We start from the raw sequence: 20,292 nt of genomic DNA on the forward strand, positions 1-20,292 counted from the left end.
GAAACTTGCACATTTCCATAGCTTTTATATGTTTTTCTTTCTGCCACCACTTGACGGTGTGATTTTTTCCCTACACAATTATTTTATATTGCCTCATTTACAGAATTATATATCGATTTCCCATTTCTAAAACCACATTGATTGAGGACTGATTCCACATAGTAGCCTCTGCTCCTACTGTCTGCTACATAACGATTTTAGCAACACTTCTCAGACAGATAAGCTTGTAGATATCCAAAGCAGATTATCTTTGTTCTCACCCTTCTTCAAAATAACTTCTGCAAGTAATTACATTTGCCTTTTTAATATTGTATTACAGCCTATAGCAAACATGTATTCATCAGCTGATGGAACTATGGACTACTCTGCACATCTGGCAGAATGAAATGATGAAGTGGAATCAGAAGTAGTTTACACAGAATGTAAATCATTAAACAATGAACTTCAAAATAACTGTTACCATGTATTACAAATTTGAACATCTTAGATGTTGTCTTGAGCTGACATGGTTCAATGTGGCCCAGTATAAATGTGTCCAAAAATCTTCTGTTATAACTTCCAAGTATGTCATATTCTAATGGAATCTTTGTGTTTGGTTTACAGGCAGTATGGGGATGTCAAAGCTGGAAGTCAATTTGCAGCGTCTGCTGTTGCACTGTGATGAGCTAGCAAGGGAAGACAAGAAAGACTGGAGACTTGATAAGGTATATATTGGAAAATTCCACAGTGTGGCATATCAACCTTAGGCCAAGACGTCTGTAGTTAAGCAGTTGTATAACACATGTTATTAGCAAGGCATCCTATTTCATTTCTAATCAGTATCAGTGAGACATAACTATGGAACTAACAAGGGGAGGCCGCCAATTGTGAAATTCAGATTCGATTCATACTGCGCATAATAAAAGCTCATGGCCAGAGGTGTAATGTGGCAAAGCACCAAGATGCACTTCTCAGCCGTTGTCGAGAAAATCGACAGTTAAAAGAAACCGTTGCTATGAAATACTCTCTACGATTAATAATTTTCTACAGCGTCGTGGCGCAGCGGTAAGCGCTCGGGTTCGTACTCCGAAGGTCGCCGGATCGAATCTCGCACCATGCAACATTTTTTTATTATTAGTTCATTGTAATTCAAATATATATATATATAATGAATTGCTTATGCATGTTGGTGAAGGCGGATCGCTCTCCAATTGTACCGCCTCCATTTTTCCGTTTGTTTAACAGGGTGTACCAAAGCTCTCACGTCCGCACTGATTTTCGACGATGTTATAAGTTGCGCTAGGGACCGCATCTACCTTCTTTCGAAGTTAGTAGGCAGCTACGCTGTTATGCGGCGGCTCGTTTCGGCCCATTCAACATCTGTCCTTCAAGTGTAACGAGCGAGTAACGGAGTTTATATTTCATACCTGCCACAGAAAATTTGTGTTTGTGCGGTTTCTATTCTAATTCGAACGTTTGACTTACGCTATAGGTATTCGTTTCGGAATATCGTTTCTACGTCTTCCGTTAACTATACATGGTTAACAGTATGAAGACAATTAATAACATTTGTGAAATACAACTTTGTTTGCGGAAAACATAATGATGTTCGAAGTCGCCAGTTTTTCCACTACAAACGATTTTCAACAACTTATTATATGCATAATTGTTGCAACTGATTGCCGGGAATTATATATATATATATATATATATATATATAATTAAAAAGAAAGATGATGAGACTTACCAAACAAAAGCGCTGGCAGGTCGATAGACACACAAACAAACACAAACATACACACAAAAATCTAGCTTTCGCAACCAACGGTTGCCTCGTCAGGAAAGAGGGAAGGAGAAGGGAAGACAAAAGGATATGAGTTTTAAGGGAGAGGGTAAGGAGTCATTCCAATCCCGGGAGCGGAAAGACTTACCTTAGGGGGAAAAAAGGACAGGTATACACTCGCACACACACACATATCCATCCGCATATACACAGACACAAGAGGTTCGTTTGAGCAGTTACCAGAAAGCGCCAGACAACAGGGTATATATATATGTGTGTGTGTGTGTGTGTGTGTGTGTGTGTGTGTGTGTGTGTGTGTGTGTGTGTGTGTACACACATATTTGAATTACAAAAAAAAATAGTAAAAAAAAAGTTGCATGGCACGAGATTCGATCCGGCGGCCTTCGGATTACGAACCCGAGCGCTTACCGCTGCACCACGACGCTGTAGAAAGTTATTAATCGTAGAGAGTATTTCACAGCAACGGTTTATTTTAACTGTTGATTTTCTCGACAACGGTTGAGAAGTGCATCTTGGTGCTTTGCCACATTACACCTCTGGCCATGAGCTTTTATTATACGCAGTATGAATTGAATCTGAATTTCACAATTGGCGGCCTCCCCTTGTAAGCAAAAGTGTATATTGAGCTATAAATGTATATGTTACAGAAAGTTAAAGTTTCTCAGCTCCGCCCAGAGTGTTTTACGTTTTTCAGAATAGATTCCATTTTATTGTAAACCTGTCTTTTGAAACTACCCATTACATCATTTTTTGCAAGTGTTATGTGATGGTCACATTATAGGGGCACTTCAACCATTAAAATTATTACTTTTGCAATAAAATCTTCTCTCATGGAAATGAAACTAAGTCACATGGTGCAAGAAACAGGTATAGGATGGCTGCTCAAAATTTTTGGTACATACTGGGACAGTATCATTTATCTATAGAAATTTCTACTCCTGCTGTGTACTGTCATGATGAAAAAAACCAGCTCTTGTGTCACATTGTAGGAGAGGGCCCTGTTCAGACAGGCAAGGCTGGGGGCTGGTGCGATGGCTGCCGTGGGCTGCAACCTTCCTCACCTTGGCTTCCGTCTGTGAAGGGTTGGGGAGACAGTGACATCACGTGGACTGATGGCTTTCTTGAAGGCCACTTCAAGCTGTTTGCATAAAGATCGTGAATTCTGATCTGTATCTTTCGGAGACAATGTTTTTTTAATATTTTCCTCCCAGAAGTATGACAGGTATTCTATTTTGTCTTTGTGTGTTAATTTGATTATTGAATACACAGTCTGGCCTCCATGTAGTACTTAGTGTCATAGCAACCCCTTACTATTAGAGGACCCGCACAACCGACATGCAAGATGGGTTGCCGACCCCCTTTCAGGAGTGCAGAGAGAAACATCGCCAGTGCACAGAAACAATAACAGATTTTCCAAATAAACACAGAACTACTTTGCCAGACAACATGTGGCAGTGTTCCGCCAATCGGAACTCATATGACTCATGTAGCACTCCGTCAACCTGGCTTTATAAGCACGCCTAGACCATCAGACCAGTAGTATTTACCAACCGCCAGGAGCAGCCCTGGCCAGTACTTATGCCAGCCCTAGCATTATACTCACTCGTCATAGCATTGTAGTAGCATGTTGTATTTTGTATTGTGTAGAGTACATTTTGATCAGTATGTTATTCCATTGTCTTTTTTTCCTTATCTGGTTTGCCACCATGAGAGTTGTGGTTTTTTTTCTGGTTGTTCTTGTGTTTAACTCTTAGTTTATGCCAAGAAGGCATTTTTCTTTAACTAGAATCAAGTGTGTTCAAGTTGACTGTTAGTTCTTTCCTGCCGACCGCATACACTTAGCCTTTTTTGTTTGGGGAAAGATTTTGTGTCTGGTGCAGTCAGTAGCTGCAATTTTACATTTGCCAGAGTGGTTCTGTTGACAAATGCTAGCAGTTCTGTGCATGCTGCCATGTTCTTGCTGTGTTCCTGCATTGGAAACAATGTACTAAGGTGTCACTGGAGCCGTGATTAAGGCATTTGTCAGTTGGGGTCTCAGGTTGATTGCTGCATATTTAACATTTGTGGGCACAATGTCGTAATGTCATTTATTACCTTATACCAGGTTGTTTTTACTTTCAAACTATGCTGGAATACCAACATTGTAGGAAAAGACAGATTGCTACGTATAATAAAGAAGACACGTCAAGCTGCAGACAGGCACAATTAAGGAACACTCACATATAGCTTTCGGCCACAGCCTGTGTCAGTAAAAGAGACCCACACATGCACCATTCACACACACACACACACACACACACACACACACACATACACACACAAGCAAGCACACCTGACACGTACATGACTACAAACTTCAACATCTCCGGCCCAAGGTGCTGTAGTTGATGGTCGTTTGTGCATGAAGTGTGCTTGCTTTTACTTTGGTATTTAAGGCAGCTTTGCCCAAGTTTTGGCATACTTGTAACCATTTAAAGTTAGTTTTTAAAATTAAAAAAAAAATTTAAAAAAAAGCACAATTTTGTTGTGTCGCGCTTCTTCTCTCAGTTCTGCATATAGCTTTTTTGTCATTCTTATGAGCAGGTTATTGGCTGTTTCTACTATGTATCCATTTTGCAAGTAATATTCATGTATGTATTTTAGTTTGAAAGGGATCTTTCCTAGGTTTACTGGAGCTTTTTCTGACTGGCCAGGCAGTTGTCAACCAATATGGATTTTTTTTCAAATGGTGGATCAGAAGTGCCTCGTATATCCTTTGTAGGTTGATAAGTCCCACTCCTCCTCCATGTATAACCATCGTCATGGGGTGCACTGCTCTTTAGAGATTTCACAACACCATAGAAGATGGTTTATTGCCCCTTCTGTGTCTCTCATTATCTCTTGTGATTGACTTGACATTTGGGCCATAAACAACACTTTTAATAGTAATTGTTTGTTGGTGAGATTCACCTTCTGAATAAGTCTAGCTCTGTATTTCCGTTTGATCTTGTGAGTCCTCTTATTTTGTATAGAACTGAACAACAGTTTTGGGCTGCCATTTTCATTTGACATGAGTAAAGCTGAAGCGCCATCCATTTTTGTGTTTCAACGACTGAGTACCATGTGCTACCTTTGTTAAGCTTCTTTTTTCCTGAGTACTTGGTATGAGTACAGTATTTTTCAGATTTATTTTTGCCGCTGCCGCTCATTCAAAATTTTGAAGGGCTTCTTGTATTCTTCGGAGGTCTGCCTTGTTTTCTATGAAGAATACTACATCATCAGTGTAGGCTTTTTTTTCTACTGTAATGCCATGCGGAGTGATTCCATTGATGGTTTTGTTGATTTTATGCAACAGGGGATTCAGAGCTAAGGCAAGTAGTGCCACCAAGAGCTAGCAGCCTTGTCTTACCAACCTCTGAACTTGTATAAGTTTTGTGTTGCAGCCATTTATCAATGCCCTGGCAGTGGCAGTGTTAAGTATATTCTTTATTATTTGATTGACAGAGTCTCCGAGGCTGAGTTTTTCTAGAATCTTGTGTAGATAGTCATGGCTTACTCTGTTGAAGGCCTTATCGAAGTCCACTGACACGATCACAGCCTTGGATTTGTTTACTGCTGTATCTTTTTTTTTTTTTTTTCAGCTTGTCTGCCAAGCATCACACTTCCATTTCATAGTCAGTGTTTAGTAGTGTGATAGGTCTGTAATCCTCTATTCTTTGCAGTACACATTTTTTTGGGTTAAGATTGTGTGTCCCTTTGTGAAATCTTCTGGTATTTTTTGACTGCCAATCCTGTCATTCACAACTTTGTGAAGGTGTCCCCAACAATGTTCCAGCTCATATGGTAGAATTCAGTGGGAATCCCATCTTATCCTGGTGATTTTCCAGCTGGGCTGGATTTAACAATGTTGTGGACATCTTCTTTTTTCATACTTTCTTCCAGGTTTGATCTATCTGCACCTGTCAGAACATCAGGCAAGTTGTGTAGGAGGATGTCTGTTATGGTGTCACTCAATTCCTCTCTCTTGAACAGTTGACATTTCTGCTCCAAGATCTCTTGTATTGCTGTTATAATTCTTCTGTTTGGAGTTCCTTAATTTCTTTTTGCATTGTTTTTTCTATTTATCCTGCTGATATGGTGCATTGTGGCCAGTTCTTCTTCTATTGTCCACATTGGTTGGCTTCTTGTTTTGATTCCTTTTGTTTCCTCTTTTATTATGTTCATGAGTTTAACCTTTATGCATCTTAGTTCGTGCAAGCGCTCTGCCCCATTGTCCATTGGAACATTTATTGTGTCTCTTATTCGCTGGGTATAAAACTCTGCTGTGTAATTTGTCCACATGGCCTTCAGCACTGTATTTTATAAGTGTTTTTTCTGATCATGGGTTTAGCATGTGTTGTTCATCATTCTACAGATGTTTCTGCTGCCCCTTCTTCTTGAGGCATTCCCTCCATGTAGCATCAGTTTCCTTAAGCAGTGATGTATCTTTTGTGTCACTAGTGAGCATTCTCCAAAAGCTTTTGCCTGAGTCTTTCTTTTGTATTGGTAGGTTTATTTCTGAAATCTGACAGCTGTGTTCTGAGAAGGTGAAGGGTTTTATTTCTACAAAGGATATTTTATGGGTTAAGTTCCAAGGCATGATATCCTGTCAAGTCTGCTATTCCTGTTGTTGTACGAGAATGTGTACTCAGGTTGTGTGTGCATGTGTGTTTTTTTCCCCCCACACACATCTCTGAGTTGCATTTTTCTGATGGCAACTTCTAAATTGGTGCATGTGTTTGGTGTCGACATGTGATCTTTCGCTATAACACAATTGAAGTCACTTCAAATCAGTAACTTCTCCTAGTTTTCAGCTTCATCGGTTTTCTGCTATGTTGTCCTCTGTGACTGTCCATTGTATGTTACAAATCCTATGTGACCACAAACCATTTTTAATGATGGAACATGTTTTCATAAATTTATTTTTACACTCTGCAGCCCTGAGTCCATTTACCCCATTTTTTCCTCGTTAGTCCAAAAGCATTCCCATACATCCTGAAAGACTTTATGATCTCCTTGTCCTGCACTTCAAAAAGTAGAGTGCACACTTTTACATTCCTGATGCCATAAGCTCAACGCTGAATCATAACGTTGCTAAATGACCTGTGTCTGTGTTGAAATTTCCAAGTACATCCTGATTGTAGTGCAGCTGACCATCATTTCAGGACTTGCCACTTGTTTCTAGTTGTCACAGAGAGAGTGCTACGAGCATATATATATATATATATATATATATATATATATATATATATATATATATATATATACCAGCACACATTTGAAGAAAAATGGCATGATTGTAGTGTGTTTTCTGACTCGCATTCAAAGCGAAATGGCATAGTTTTAGTGTGATATTAACAGTGTGCTGCAACCCTTTAGCACATGATAACCAGCCGCCACTGGTCTGAACTGTACAGAGTAAAGGGAGTTAGGACTCCTCTATTTAGTGGTGTGGCACACAGCAGACAATCCACAGACACTGCAGCAACATTCTATTCAGTGACGAATGAAGTAGATTACCTTGATTGTGAAGTAGATCACCTTGATTGTGAAGTGCTGTCAAGGTCAATTTGTAATCAGTTAGAATGCCGTAGAGGTGACTTAGTAAATAAAATTTGGATAATGAACACATGTCTGGAAACGAACCATTTTGATATAAAATAAGTTTGAAGTTCAAATCTCCTGCATCATGGTACACACACAGCAGAGACACTGAGCTCCGACCTGTGTGTTCTACAGGAGCCCATGCCATGGGCAATGTTTCAATACTCATTGTTGAGTTCTTTTCTATTTGATGAAGGATATCCTCATCAAAGTCGAGAGTGTGGCGAGTCCATGGAGCACCACAGTCAACCCTCCTAGTTTTGAACATGCCATTTTATTGAAGCAATTGTTGTTAGACAAAAATTGTCTATGATGTCATAATTACAACAGGGATTGACAGCAGTGCCCTCTTCTCAATTTGTGCGCATACTGCAAAGTGAGAGATTTGAAAGTGATCCATTCTTGAAACTTATTTTATATCTAAATGCTACATTTCTGGACATAGATTCCTTATGAAAACTGTATCTACTAAGTTACCTGCGCAACCCATGGCAGCCTCTGATGTGAATTGTGAACTACCCTGTGTTGTGACCTACCCTGTATAGAGTTTTGGGATGCCCTTCTTATGGATCATCTTCAAGATGATATGTGTGTACTGTGACAGCCACTGTGAAAGTTAGTAATACTTATTCTTGGAGGGGAAAAAAGAATGTTAATCGATCAATTGAAATGAAGAGGTATGGTAAGTGCAAGGATGAAATTAAGAAAATGGAAGACTTCATTTATAGGTTCCAAATGATTATTAGGGATAAAATACATAAACTTCCAGCACTGTCCGCATTTATATTTAAGACACTTTCAGACAGCCAAAGCCAAGGAATAGCCACCAAATTAAGTGGCAGAAGTGTTTATAAGATCAACAGTGTAGTGAAACATGGAACCAATTTCAAGGCTATGACTGCCATCAGCAATGAAAAAATTTTGGGGCTAAGCAGTAATGACATTTCCATCTTCCTTGCTCAATACAAAAGAACTCACATTTCACTTGAATGGAGGTTGCATGAATTCAGAAACAGAAATGTGATCTTTTTTTTTTTTTTTTTTTCCCCCCATCTGCATGTTGTCATGAGCTACATAATTGGTCCTGTGTAAATAAAGAAATAAGAAAATAAATCAAAGACGTACAAATGATAAGTGAACACAGGAGAAGATTTCACATAACTTGTGGCCTCCAACTCAACAGATTGGGAAAGAACTTCATTACTATCGGTAGAATAGAAATGACAGATAAGAAATTAGTATGTTCCACAGCATTTCGAAAATCATAGCTCTCAAGGATAAAAGTGATGTTTTTTAATTCTATTAACATGTAGTGTTTTGTATGAGGGGGGGGGGGGGGGGGGGATCAAATATAAATTGAATTTTTGTTCCTGAACATCAACAGTTGGTAGCCCAGCACTTCTGCGATGCTTAGGCGGAACCGTTAGAAGTGAGGAGAGCTTGTTGTTAGATATTTCCCGCAATTTCATCAGTAATGCTCATGATGTCTGAGCAACAGGTGCACCCCTCCATTGTGCAACACATAATTATCAAATTTCTTGCTTGTGAAGGAGTTACAGCGGCGGAAATTTGCCAAAGATTGACTGCATGGTTCAGTGATAAAACATTATCAAGGACACATGTGTTTGCCTGTCATAAAAAGTTCAAGGAAGGACAAGAACACGTGGAAAATCAGCAACATGATCACCGTCCGTGGACCAGCATTACAGACAATAACATTCTACATCTACATCTACATTTATACTCCGCAAGCCACCCAACGGTGTGTGGCGGAGGGCACTTTACGTGCCACTGTCATTATCTCCCTTTCCTGTTCCAGTCGCGTATGGTTCGCGGGAAGAACGACTGTCTGAAAGCCTCTGTGCGCGCTCTAATCTCTCTAATTTTACGTTCGTGATCTCCTCGGGAGGTATAAGTAGGGGGAAGCAATATATTCGATACCTCATCCAGAAACGCACCCTCTCGAAACCTGGCGAGCAAGCTACACCGCGATGCAGAGCGCCTCTCTTGCAGAGTCTGCCACTTGAGTTTGTTAAACATCTCCGTAACGCTATCACGGTTACCAAATAACCCTGTGACGAAACGCACCGCTCTTCTTTGGATCTTCTCTATCTCCTCCGTCATCCCAATCTGGTACGGATCCCACACTGATGAGCAATACTCAAGTATAGGTCGAACGAGTGTTTTGTAAGCCACCTCCTTTGTTGATGGACTACATTTTCTAAGGACTCTCCCAATGAATCTCAACCTGGTACCCGCCTTACCAACAATTAATTTTATATGATCATTCCACTTCAAATCGTTCCGCACGCATACTCCCAGATATTTTACAGAAGTAACTGCTACCAGTGTTTGTTCCGCTATCATATAATCATACAATAAAGGATCCTTCTTTCTATGTATTCGCAATACATTACATTTGTCTATATTAAGGGTCAGTTGCCACTCCCTGCACCAAGTGCCTATCCGCTGCAGATCTTCCTGCATTTCGCTACAATTTTCTAATGCTGCAACTTCTCTGTATACTACAGCATCATCCGCGAAAAGCCGCATGGAACTTCCGACACTATCTACTAGGTCATTTATATATATTGTGAAAAGCAATGGTCCCATAACACTCCCCTGTGGCACGCCAGAGGTTACTTTAACGTCTGTAGACGTCTCTCCGTTGATAACAACATGCTGTGTTCTGTTTGCTAAAAACTCTTCAATCCAGCCACACAGCTGGTCTGATATTCCGTAGGCTCTTACTTTGTTTATCAGGCGACAGTGTGGAACTGTATCGAACGCCTTCCGGAAGTCAAGAAAAATAGCATCTACCTGGGAGCCTGTATCTAATATTTTCTGGGTCTCATGAACAAATAAAGCGAGTTGGGTCTCACACGATCGTTGTTTCCGGAATCCATGTTGATTCCTACATAGTAGATTCTGAGTTTCCAAAAACGACATGATATTCGAGCAAAAAACATGTTCTAAAATTCTACAACAGATCAGAGATATAGGTCTATAGTTTTGCGCATCTGCTCGACGACCCTTCTTGAAGACTGGGACTACCTGTGCTCTTTTCCAATCATTTGGAACCTTCTGTTCCTCAAGAGACTTGCGGTACACGGCTGTTAGAAGGGGGGCAAGTTCTTTCGCGTACTCTGTGTAGAATCGAATTGGTATCCCGTCAGGTCCAGTGGACTTTCCTCTGTTGAGTGATTCCAGTTGCTTTTCTATTCCTTGGACACTTATTTCGATGTCAGCCATTTTTTCGTTGGTGCGAGGATTTAGAGAAGGAACTGCAGTGCGGTCTTCCTCTGTGAAACAGCTTTGGAAAAAGGTGTTTAGTATTTCAGCTTTACGCTTGTCATCCTCTGTTTCAATGCCATCATCATCCCGGAGTGTCTGGACATGATGTTTCGAGCCACTTACTGATTTAACGTAAGACCAGAACTTCCTAGGATTTTCTGTCAAGTCGGTACCTAGTATTTTACTTTCGAATTCACTGAACGCTTCACACATAGCCCTCCTTACGCTAACTTTGACATCGTTTAGCTTCTGTTTGTCTGAGAGGTTTTGGCTGCGTTTAAACTTGGAGTGAAGCTCTCTTTGCTTTCGCAGTAGTTTCCTAACTTTGTTGTTGTACCACGGTGGGTTTCTCCCGTCCTTCACAGTTTTACTCGGCACGTACCTGTCAAAAACGCATTTTACGATTGCCTTGAACTTTTTCCATAAACACTCAACATTGTCAGTGTCGGAACAGAAATTTTCGTTTTGCTCTGTTAGGTAGTCTGAAATCTGCCTTCTATTACTCTTGCTAAACAGATAAACCTTTCTCCCTTTTTTTATATTCCTATTAACTTCCATATTCAGGGATGCTGCAACGGCCTTATGATCACTGATTCCCTGTTCTGCACTTACAGAGTCGAAAAGTTCGGGTCTGTTTGTTATCAGTAGGTCCAAGATGTTATCTCCACGAGTCGGTTCTCTGTTTAATTGCTCGAGGTAATTTTCGGATAGTGCACTCAGTATGTCACTCGATGCTCTGTCCCTACCACCCGTCCTAAACATCTGAGTGTCCCAGTCTATATCTGGTAAATTGAAATCTCCACCTAAGACCATAACATGCTGAGAAAATTTATGTGAAATGTATTCCAAATTTTCTCTCAGTTGTTCTGCCACTAATGCTGCTGAGTCGGGGGGTCGGTAAAAGGAGCCAGTTATTAACCTAGCTCGGTTGTTGAGTGTAACCTCCACCCATAATAATTCACAGGAACTATCCACTTCTACTTCACTACAGGATAAACTACTACTAACAGCGACGAACACTCCACCACCGGTTGCATGCAATCTATCCTTTCTAAACACCGTCTGTGCCTTTGTAAAAATTTCGGCAGAATTTATCTCTGGCTTCAGCCAGCTTTCTGTACCTATAACGATTTCAGCTTCGGTGCTTTCTATCAGCGCTTGAAGTTCCGGTACTTTACCAACGCAGCTTCGACAGTTTACAATTACAATACCGATTGCTGCTTGGTCCCCGCATGTCCTGACTTTGCCCCGCACCCGTTGAGGCTGTTGCCCTTTCTGCACTTGCCCGAGGCCATCTAACCTAAAAATTCATGTGGATGAAGACATTATTGATGACGATGGACGGGCGAGAGTATCAGAAATTGCACAGGAAGTCAGAATCAGTTATGGGAGCTGTCAAGCAATCATCGCGAACGACCTACAGTTCCTTAAAGTGTATTCCAGATGGGTCCCTAAACTTTTGAAAATCTGAAGTTTAGACAATTGGATGTCTGTCAGAGGCTCACAGCAAGGTTTACAGAAGAAGGTGATGCATTTTTGAGTCAGATCATCACCTGTGATGAAACATGGATTCATCACAACACTTCAAAATCCAAACAAGCCAGTAAGAAGTGGGGGAAGAAACGGGAGGCAGCACCAGTGAAAGCCAAGACTCGACTGTCAACTGGCAAGATTCTTTCATCCATTTTTTTCAATCCGTGAGGCATTTTGCTGATTGATTTTTTGCATGAGCAATGCACAATCAATGCTGCTTACTACTGTGAACTGTTGAATGAGGCAAGAGTTGCATATCGCTGCAAAAGACTAGACTAGTCGATTCGACAGGTCATCCTCCTCCACAACAATGCGCGACCCCATAATGCAGCTCTAACTGTCTACAAGCTACAGGAAATGCATTGGACTACACTTGATCATCATCCTTACAGCCTGGACTTATCGCCCAGCCATTTCCATTTATTCAGATCGCTTAAAGAAGCTCTAGAGGGGCAACGATTTGCAGATGACGAGAGTGTGGAAGACTTCGTGCCCAACTGGCTGGTGACAGGATCCAGTTCTTCTTATGATGAGGGTATCAAAAAGCTGCCCAAAGCTGCCCATACACTGGGACGAATGCATTTCCGAAGCAGGAGACAATGTGGAAAAATAAATTATAATTGCCTTGAGTTTTTCAATAAATGAATTAAAAAAAAAAAAATCCCATTTATATTTGAACCGCCCTCTTAACCAAGGTAATTTTTTATAACATCAGAGTTGATGATAAGAACTGTCTTAAAAGTAAATAATTTAGGAGTGAAAATAACAACTCACCAGGTAGTAGAGGCAGTGCGTTATAGACAGGCATATAAACAAGACTGAAAAGTTAGCTAGCTTTCAGAAAAATCCTTTGTCAAGCTAGAGTACACATACACATAGACAAGCATGCAGACACACCTGTATGGCAACATCTCACTGGTTGAATAGACTGTGCAGGGACTGCAGTTCTTCAGCTTGACTGGAATGGGGTGCTAGTCAGGTGTGGGGAAAAAAGGTGTGGAGCAAGAGGGAATGTTGGGGAAGGGGGCCTGGTAGCTGTGGTGGCTGGAAGGTAGTCAGCAGGTGCATAGGCTAGGAATGTCAGAAGGAGAGACAGCAGATACCTAGGATAAGAATGTGACTCAAGCACTAGTACATTTAAACAGCACATGATGATGATGATGATATGGAGGAATGAATTGGGAGATGATGACAGAACAGAGGAAGAGGAGATTGCAGGGAAGAGAGTGTGGGTACAGGATGAATGAAGTTGGCCCAGGGCTGGGTGGAGACAGATTGGGGGGCAGGGGGGGGGGGGGGCAGGGGACAAGTGGAGATTGAGGACAAGAGTATTAAGGGAATGAACTGTGTGCTGTTGGGATGGGGCAGGGGAAGGATGCAGATAGCATGAGCTGTGAAGCAGCCATTGCAATTGAGCATGTAGGTCGTAGCAACGTGTGCCACCACTGGGTGGTGAACTCTGCTTTTAGCTACAGTGTGGAGGCTGGACATTCATTCAGGTAAACTGCTGAAACATTATCACCATTGCTTATTGCAAGATTGAGTGCCATCTGGTGTTGTTGTGGGCATGAGATATTGTAAGGAAAATGTATAAATGGAGGAGAGGTAAATGGGGAATCACTCCACCAACAATACAGGCTGCAAATCGGGAAATCCAATGACATAAGTGACTATGACAAAGGGCAAGTTGTTATGGTCCCACACATGGGGTCAAGCATCACGGAAATAGTGAAGAATATTGACTGTTCACATGGTACATAATAATAATCTATGGGAAGTGGTTGAGGGATGGTAGAACCACAGTAGGTGACAAAGTGTTGGACATCTGCAGTTCATTAAAAAATGTGGAAGTCACAGGCTTTCCCCCTCCATAAAGCAAGGAAGGGGTGATATGTGGGAGATCTGATGACTGTACAAAGCTGGTGTGAGCACAAGTTTTTCTAAGTGCACTGTTTAGCTGACATTGTTGAACACAGAGATTTGCACCAGATGACCTCAATGTATTCCCATGTTCACCTAATTACATTGTCAGTTAAGACTGTAGTGGGCACGAAACAATCAAGATTGGGCCATAGATCAATGTAAACATGTTGCCTGGTCAGATGAACCATGTTTCTTCCTACACAATGTCAGTGATCATGCCCAGATCTGCTGTATTGAAGTAAATGGTTGCTCAAAACATGCACCCCTTCTTGGACCCAGGCCAGCGGGGGCAGTATTATGTTATGGAGGACATCCCTGCTTCCCTCAGACCAGTAGTAATTGATGTCTTGGCCAACAAATTTTTCTGATATGAATCTGATGGACTACACCTGGGACGTACAGAGTGCCAACTACATACCCACAAATTACCCATCTGTAATATATGGGAATTGTGTGACCTGTGGGTAGACATCTGGTACCACATACATGTGGAAACCTGCCAGTGACTTGTCGAATCCATGCCACCCAGAGTCAGTTCTGTAATACATTTCAAAGGTGGATCAAGATGCCATTAAGCAGGTGGTTGTAAGGTTTTGGCCATCAGTGTATGTTTTACAAAAAGACAGTCAAGGTAAAATTAGAAAGATACGAGCTCACATGTTGGCTTACCAATAGTCCTGCACAATGTTCTTGAGTAGAAGAAAAAAGGGGAAGTGGCAGTGGTACATGAAGTATCCTCTGGCACCCACTTCAGGTGGCCCACAGAGTAGAATACCAGTAGAACATTACATCTGAAATTTTGAGTATTGCAACCAATAGAATAATTGCTATATTGTGAGTTTCATTTGTAAAGCAAAACATATTTCCCAACTGCAGTGAATCTCTGTGCGTCTTGTTGAAATGTAAAGCATTTATTCTTCTCAGACAAACAAATTATTTAACAGGATGGACAGTAATTCTATTAACAAATGAGTCGTAAGCCGACTGTTTCAGAAGGAATATCAGAGTTTCAATTATTTTATGCTGTGCACAGTAATGCTTCATCACTAGAATGCAAGTCAACTTGTGCATATGCTTCTAAACTGTAACCTCAAACTGTAACTTCAAGTAAATGAAGCCAAGGCATGAATTGGCAGGACAATGTTAACTTCCTTTCTGCATTTAGTTTAATTGTGATGCTCCACATGGTAATAACTTCTGTAGGTAGTGTAAATAGTTTCGAAGAATTGTCTGTATTTGTAAGAAGAGATTGGCTCAACCCACAGTATCTGAACCAAATATTGTGATCATGGAAACTCCAGGAGTGAAACAAAAGTAAGGATAGGCAACCATCCATCTACAATTGATTGATGTGTGGTTCATAGACACAGCTAGAAAATTTCAGTAGTTATGATACACCCCTTATTTCCATTCTGCCCCTCTCTCTCTCTCTCTCTCTCTCTCTCTCTCTCTAAAATGGGAAAAGTCATCTGAAAGGTTTCCCATTGTCATTTTTATTAATTAAACCAAATGTTGAATGTATGAGAGGGTGTGCTCTAAGCCCTAACAAGTCTGTTCTGAAGTCTACCTATGAACGCAGTGTCAATATTGTCAGCAAGGAGAATAGTAAGGAAATGCTTGCAACTATATTCATAACATTTACAACTTTCACGAGCCCTAGAGCTACAGATAAATGTTTGTGTGGCAATTTTGAAAATAAGATGTTGGTTCATGAAGACTTTCTTAATCTTGTTTTTTCAATGTTTTACCAAAGACAGATAATCCCTACAAGATTCTGCACCAGAAACAAGGCTCCCCAAAACTGATTTTTCTGTGTGTCGTATACAAAGACAAATTTATGTGTTGTTTGTCTTCACTGAAAAAAGTATGATTGTAACTAAATACCTTCATATGTTATAGCTGAGGTTCATTTCTTGACTACAAGGTGAAATGGAGAACTTTATTTCTCAAGAAGGTGATGTCTCTCCTCAGTGGCACACTTCAGTAAGTAACAGGCTAAATGGAGTCTGTATTGAACTGCTTGATTTTGCCATGAAATGAATGACAGAGCTTATGATAGGGTTTTTACTTCCATGCCACACACTATTCAGCTTCATTCTTTGGTAATTCATAAAGAATAAAGTAAGGAATGAGGAAGTTCTACACAGAATCAGTGAAGAAAAGAACATACGGAAAACGCTTAACAATAAGATGGAAAAGAACATACGGAAAACGCTTGACAATAAGATGGAACGGGATGGTAGGACTTGTGTCAAGACAACAGGGAATAAAATGCATGGTATTAGAGTGAACAGAACATAAAAACTCCAAGGAAGGACAGAAACTGGAGTACTTCCAAAAAAATAATTGCCGACATAGGGTGCAAGTGCTACTCTGAGATAAAGAAATTGGCGCAAGAGTGGAATTCGTAGCATCCCTTATCAAACTAGTCAGGAGACTGATTACTCAAAAGGACTGTGTGCATGCGCCTTCACTACCAGATTACATGTGGAACTACTGATACAGGACTGAAAAACATCAGTTACTCCAGATATGCTAATTAAAGTGGTGGAATAATTCTCCTGTTGACTGAATGAATGTATGCCAGATGACAAACGGTGGCCACATTAAAGTTTTAAGCAGTTCGATTTGTTTTCCAATTTCATGGAGATTCTGTTAGTGTAAGCCAGAGTTAATAAATGTCACAGAGCTTCAAAAGCCTAATATTCTTTTTGCACCAGCCAGTATACAGTTTTCTCCATATAATATATTAAATTTGAAAATTCATCTTGAAAAACATTATATGTTTACTCTCAAAAAGTAAATGTGATGCAGCTAAGGTAATCTGACAGAATATTCAGTAAGAAATAATTCACTTGGCACAATTGGCATATGTTTTCTAGTCAAAATGATAAAGGTAAATAAATTCTATGTTTATCTGTTGCTTCTTACTTTCTATGCTCTGTTCTAATGCATCGTGCAATTCTTTTCAGTATATTTTAGCCCTTGATGAGATGATTTCAAGTCTTCAGAAGTTGCCCAAGTAAGTAGAAAATTTGATGCTGAATTTTTCAGTTTTAGATATCACTGCTGCATACTTTCAGTTCTGTTCTGTGTTGTTTTGGTATGAAAGAGCTAGATAAAATTTGATAAATCTTACTCCCCTTCAGCAATTTGTTATTTTGGTAATGACAGTAAAAATCTTTTGAAATTTGAATAACACTCAAAGACTGCATACAACAGAGAGAGATAGAAAGATATTTTCAGTGCTAACTTGCACATTCTGAACACCATTGTTGCCCTTGAAGAGAAGAAAGGATAAAGACAAAAATAATGATGAGGGAAAGGACAGAATATCCTTCAACTTAGGATAAGCCATATGACCTTTTTATTGGGTTGTACCGTGTTCCACATCATTTAGTTGCCTTTATGTCATAGTTTGTTAATTCATTCATTCAACTTAAGGTCTGATAAGTCTGTGGCTAGACCTTTTCATGTGTGTCTTCTTTCCTTCTACAGCATAATTCTGGCTGAGACTTCTGCAGAGGAAAGTGTATCAACATGTCCATATATATCCAAAATAGTTTGCTCATTTTGCTTTCAAATGCTCACAGTCAGAAATACAAGACACACTAGTCTCCAATACCATGTTATGTAGTGTACCCAATGGCATCATACTTGTGTCCTGTGGCCAGGCTACAGGAGAGGCCGTGAGATTTTAAGTTTGTTCACAATATAGAGTCAAAGCTCCACTGACAAGTGCTTTAAATACATGCAAACCTGAGTGGCTCAAACATTCTTCCTATTATGGATGAAATAGCTGGTAGAAAGAGAATGTTTGTTGTTTTTCACTGATACTGCAATTACTGGCAGCCACAGTGGAACAAAACAGCACATTTTTGTAAGACCTGCTTAAAAGGACATCCACAACTGAGCTTCATGGTAGAATCAGATAATTAACCACTTCAGTTGTAAATAGTTTTATTGGTTCAATCATGACCAGTTTTAGGCGATTATAACCCCATCTTCAGGTGTACAAGAACCATCAGTTGTGTGGCTGCCATACACAGAACACCAGGCTGCAGCCGTTATGCACCACACAATCCTTGTATACTTGAAAATGGGCATACAGTCACCCAAAACTGGTCATGATTGAACCAATAAAATTATTTTATGTGAAGCAGTTAATTATGTGATCCTAGCAAATTTTCAGTTTGTACAGTGTTCTAGGAATCTAAAATTTAAAATCATTGAAAAGGACCCTAGTATTTTTCTGATGAGTTCAGCTGCGGCTCTTTGTTCCAATATTAACTTAGAAATGGTAGATGCGTCTGTGAAATTAAAATGATTTTAGAAGACTTTGAAGACATGTAATGTAGACATATTACAGAATGGTTTTCAGAACTGCACCAAAGTAATTAAGCCAAAGTAAGTACTGCATGCTTAAGAAAGACAGTCACAAGAAGGTGCAAGTCAATAAAATTATTGGCAAACAGAAAATACAGATAACAGTAAAAATAGGCTCTTAGAAATAAAATGACAGAAAATGCAGTGACATAAAAGCATGAATGCCAGGAGAAAAATGTAATGAATTTGAAAAGCAAATCTTGTTTCATATCATAAGTTTGGAGTAGAATATGAAAGGCTAAGCATAATTTTAATTATGCTAGAAGTAAAGTTGTTAATGTTAAGAATGCAGAATTTGGTTTTAATTGAAGAGTAAGTTTGCAGGTTGAATGGTCTAGACAGCTTAGCAAGACAGGTTCCCTACAGTCAGGTTCCAACCAATTAGTGCACTATTTGAAATATTTTGAGATTTTTTCCACATGCCCAAATCAATATCTAGACTGAAGGAAAAAAACAGAAGAAAATTGTGCAGGACTGACTAGTGATAAAATCCCAAATCTTTGATCACATCACATCATTTACTAGCTGAGCGACCAAGCCACTTGCAATAATTAACAAGCACATAGAAACTAAAGCACAAATAGAACGGTGAATAAAAAGTCACAATATCACTCATGTCCAGATTTTGTGAACCACTGGTTTTAAATAATTAACAATAACAACATATAGAAAGTATAGATTTGCCAAAGGATGGATATAATTACAAATAATGAAATTGTATACAAAGAGGTCTTTGTCAGTTGCTAAAAAGCTACATGGAAACAAAAGAGGACAGATTTAACATTTGCAAAAAGTAATGCACACAAATTAACAGTGAATTTAAAAAATGTTCCATGAAAATAAGAGGCCAGGAGAGGGTGATAAATTATACAACACAGGCAATGAAAAAGAATTTCTTGAATAGAGAGTTAAGGAATAAATTTGACAGTGTCAAGTGGAGCATACATATTAGGATTCAGTATGTGTAGTTGAGGCTTGGAGCTGTTGTCAGCTTTGACACCACAACTATGCAGTGAGTGGTTACTGTTGTAACTGCAACCAGGACGTTTGCGGGGTAGCAATGGCAGAAGCCGCGGCGGGACCCGCGGAGAGGCCCACGAACAACGACACAACGGAAGAGGACGGACACGACCAATGAAGGACAGAACGAATACAACAAGACCGAACAACTGAGTCACAAGGAAACAAACATGTCCACTCGTGCACGAACCAGGGAGTAAGCAGTCTAGCGCAAAGTGAGGTGTAAACCGACGTAAGCAAGATTAGACTGATTGGCTGAGCAGAGGCCGGTGCTTAAGTACGCTATCGGGGGCACCGCTGTTGGCCGCTGGGACCACGTGTTCCACTGTGGCGCCCCCACACTAAAAGCGGGCCAGGAAGCGCGCACCGCCACAGCTTACGGCGCGATGGTGCAGAGACCTCTATGGGTCTTCGACATCCATGACGTCTGGTGCGGATTCAAATTCTGCGGCGCGCGGTACCAGAGTTATCTTTACTCCTTCCCTGATCTGAACACCAAGCATAGGAACATATTCCTTATTTATAATGTTAACAAACTGAAGAAACTACAACAAAACAGACCAAGGAAGAGCTGCACTTATTGTAAATGGAGTATGATTTGCTGTGTTTCAACATTAAATATGCATTCAAGATTTTTGAAGATGCTGCCAAGAACAGAGGAAAAAAAATCAGTAAACTTGTAAGTCAGAAGTTAAATAACTGAAGAATAGTAAGAGCTATAATGAGGTATA

The 20,292-nt window shown here is 40.1% G+C and overlaps 1 protein-coding gene across 3 annotated transcripts in view; it reads left to right on the forward strand.

Annotated features, from left to right (window-relative positions):
• Window positions 1-20,292, forward strand: part of LOC126187392 (vesicle transport protein USE1) — a 152,550-nt gene that overhangs the window by 92,386 nt on the left and 39,872 nt on the right. For all 3 annotated transcript variants that reach the window (XM_049928446.1, XM_049928447.1, XM_049928445.1), the window contains exons 2-3: window positions 604-704; window positions 17,128-17,177. In XM_049928446.1, coding sequence (XP_049784403.1) covers window positions 609-704; window positions 17,128-17,177 — 146 coding nt within the window. In that variant the 5' untranslated portion in view covers window positions 604-608. The remainder of the gene's footprint in view (window positions 1-603; window positions 705-17,127; window positions 17,178-20,292) is intronic.

The sequence above is a fragment of the Schistocerca cancellata genome, chromosome 5, assembly GCF_023864275.1.
Source record: "Schistocerca cancellata isolate TAMUIC-IGC-003103 chromosome 5, iqSchCanc2.1, whole genome shotgun sequence".
Lineage (NCBI taxonomy): Eukaryota > Metazoa > Arthropoda > Insecta > Orthoptera > Acrididae > Schistocerca > Schistocerca cancellata.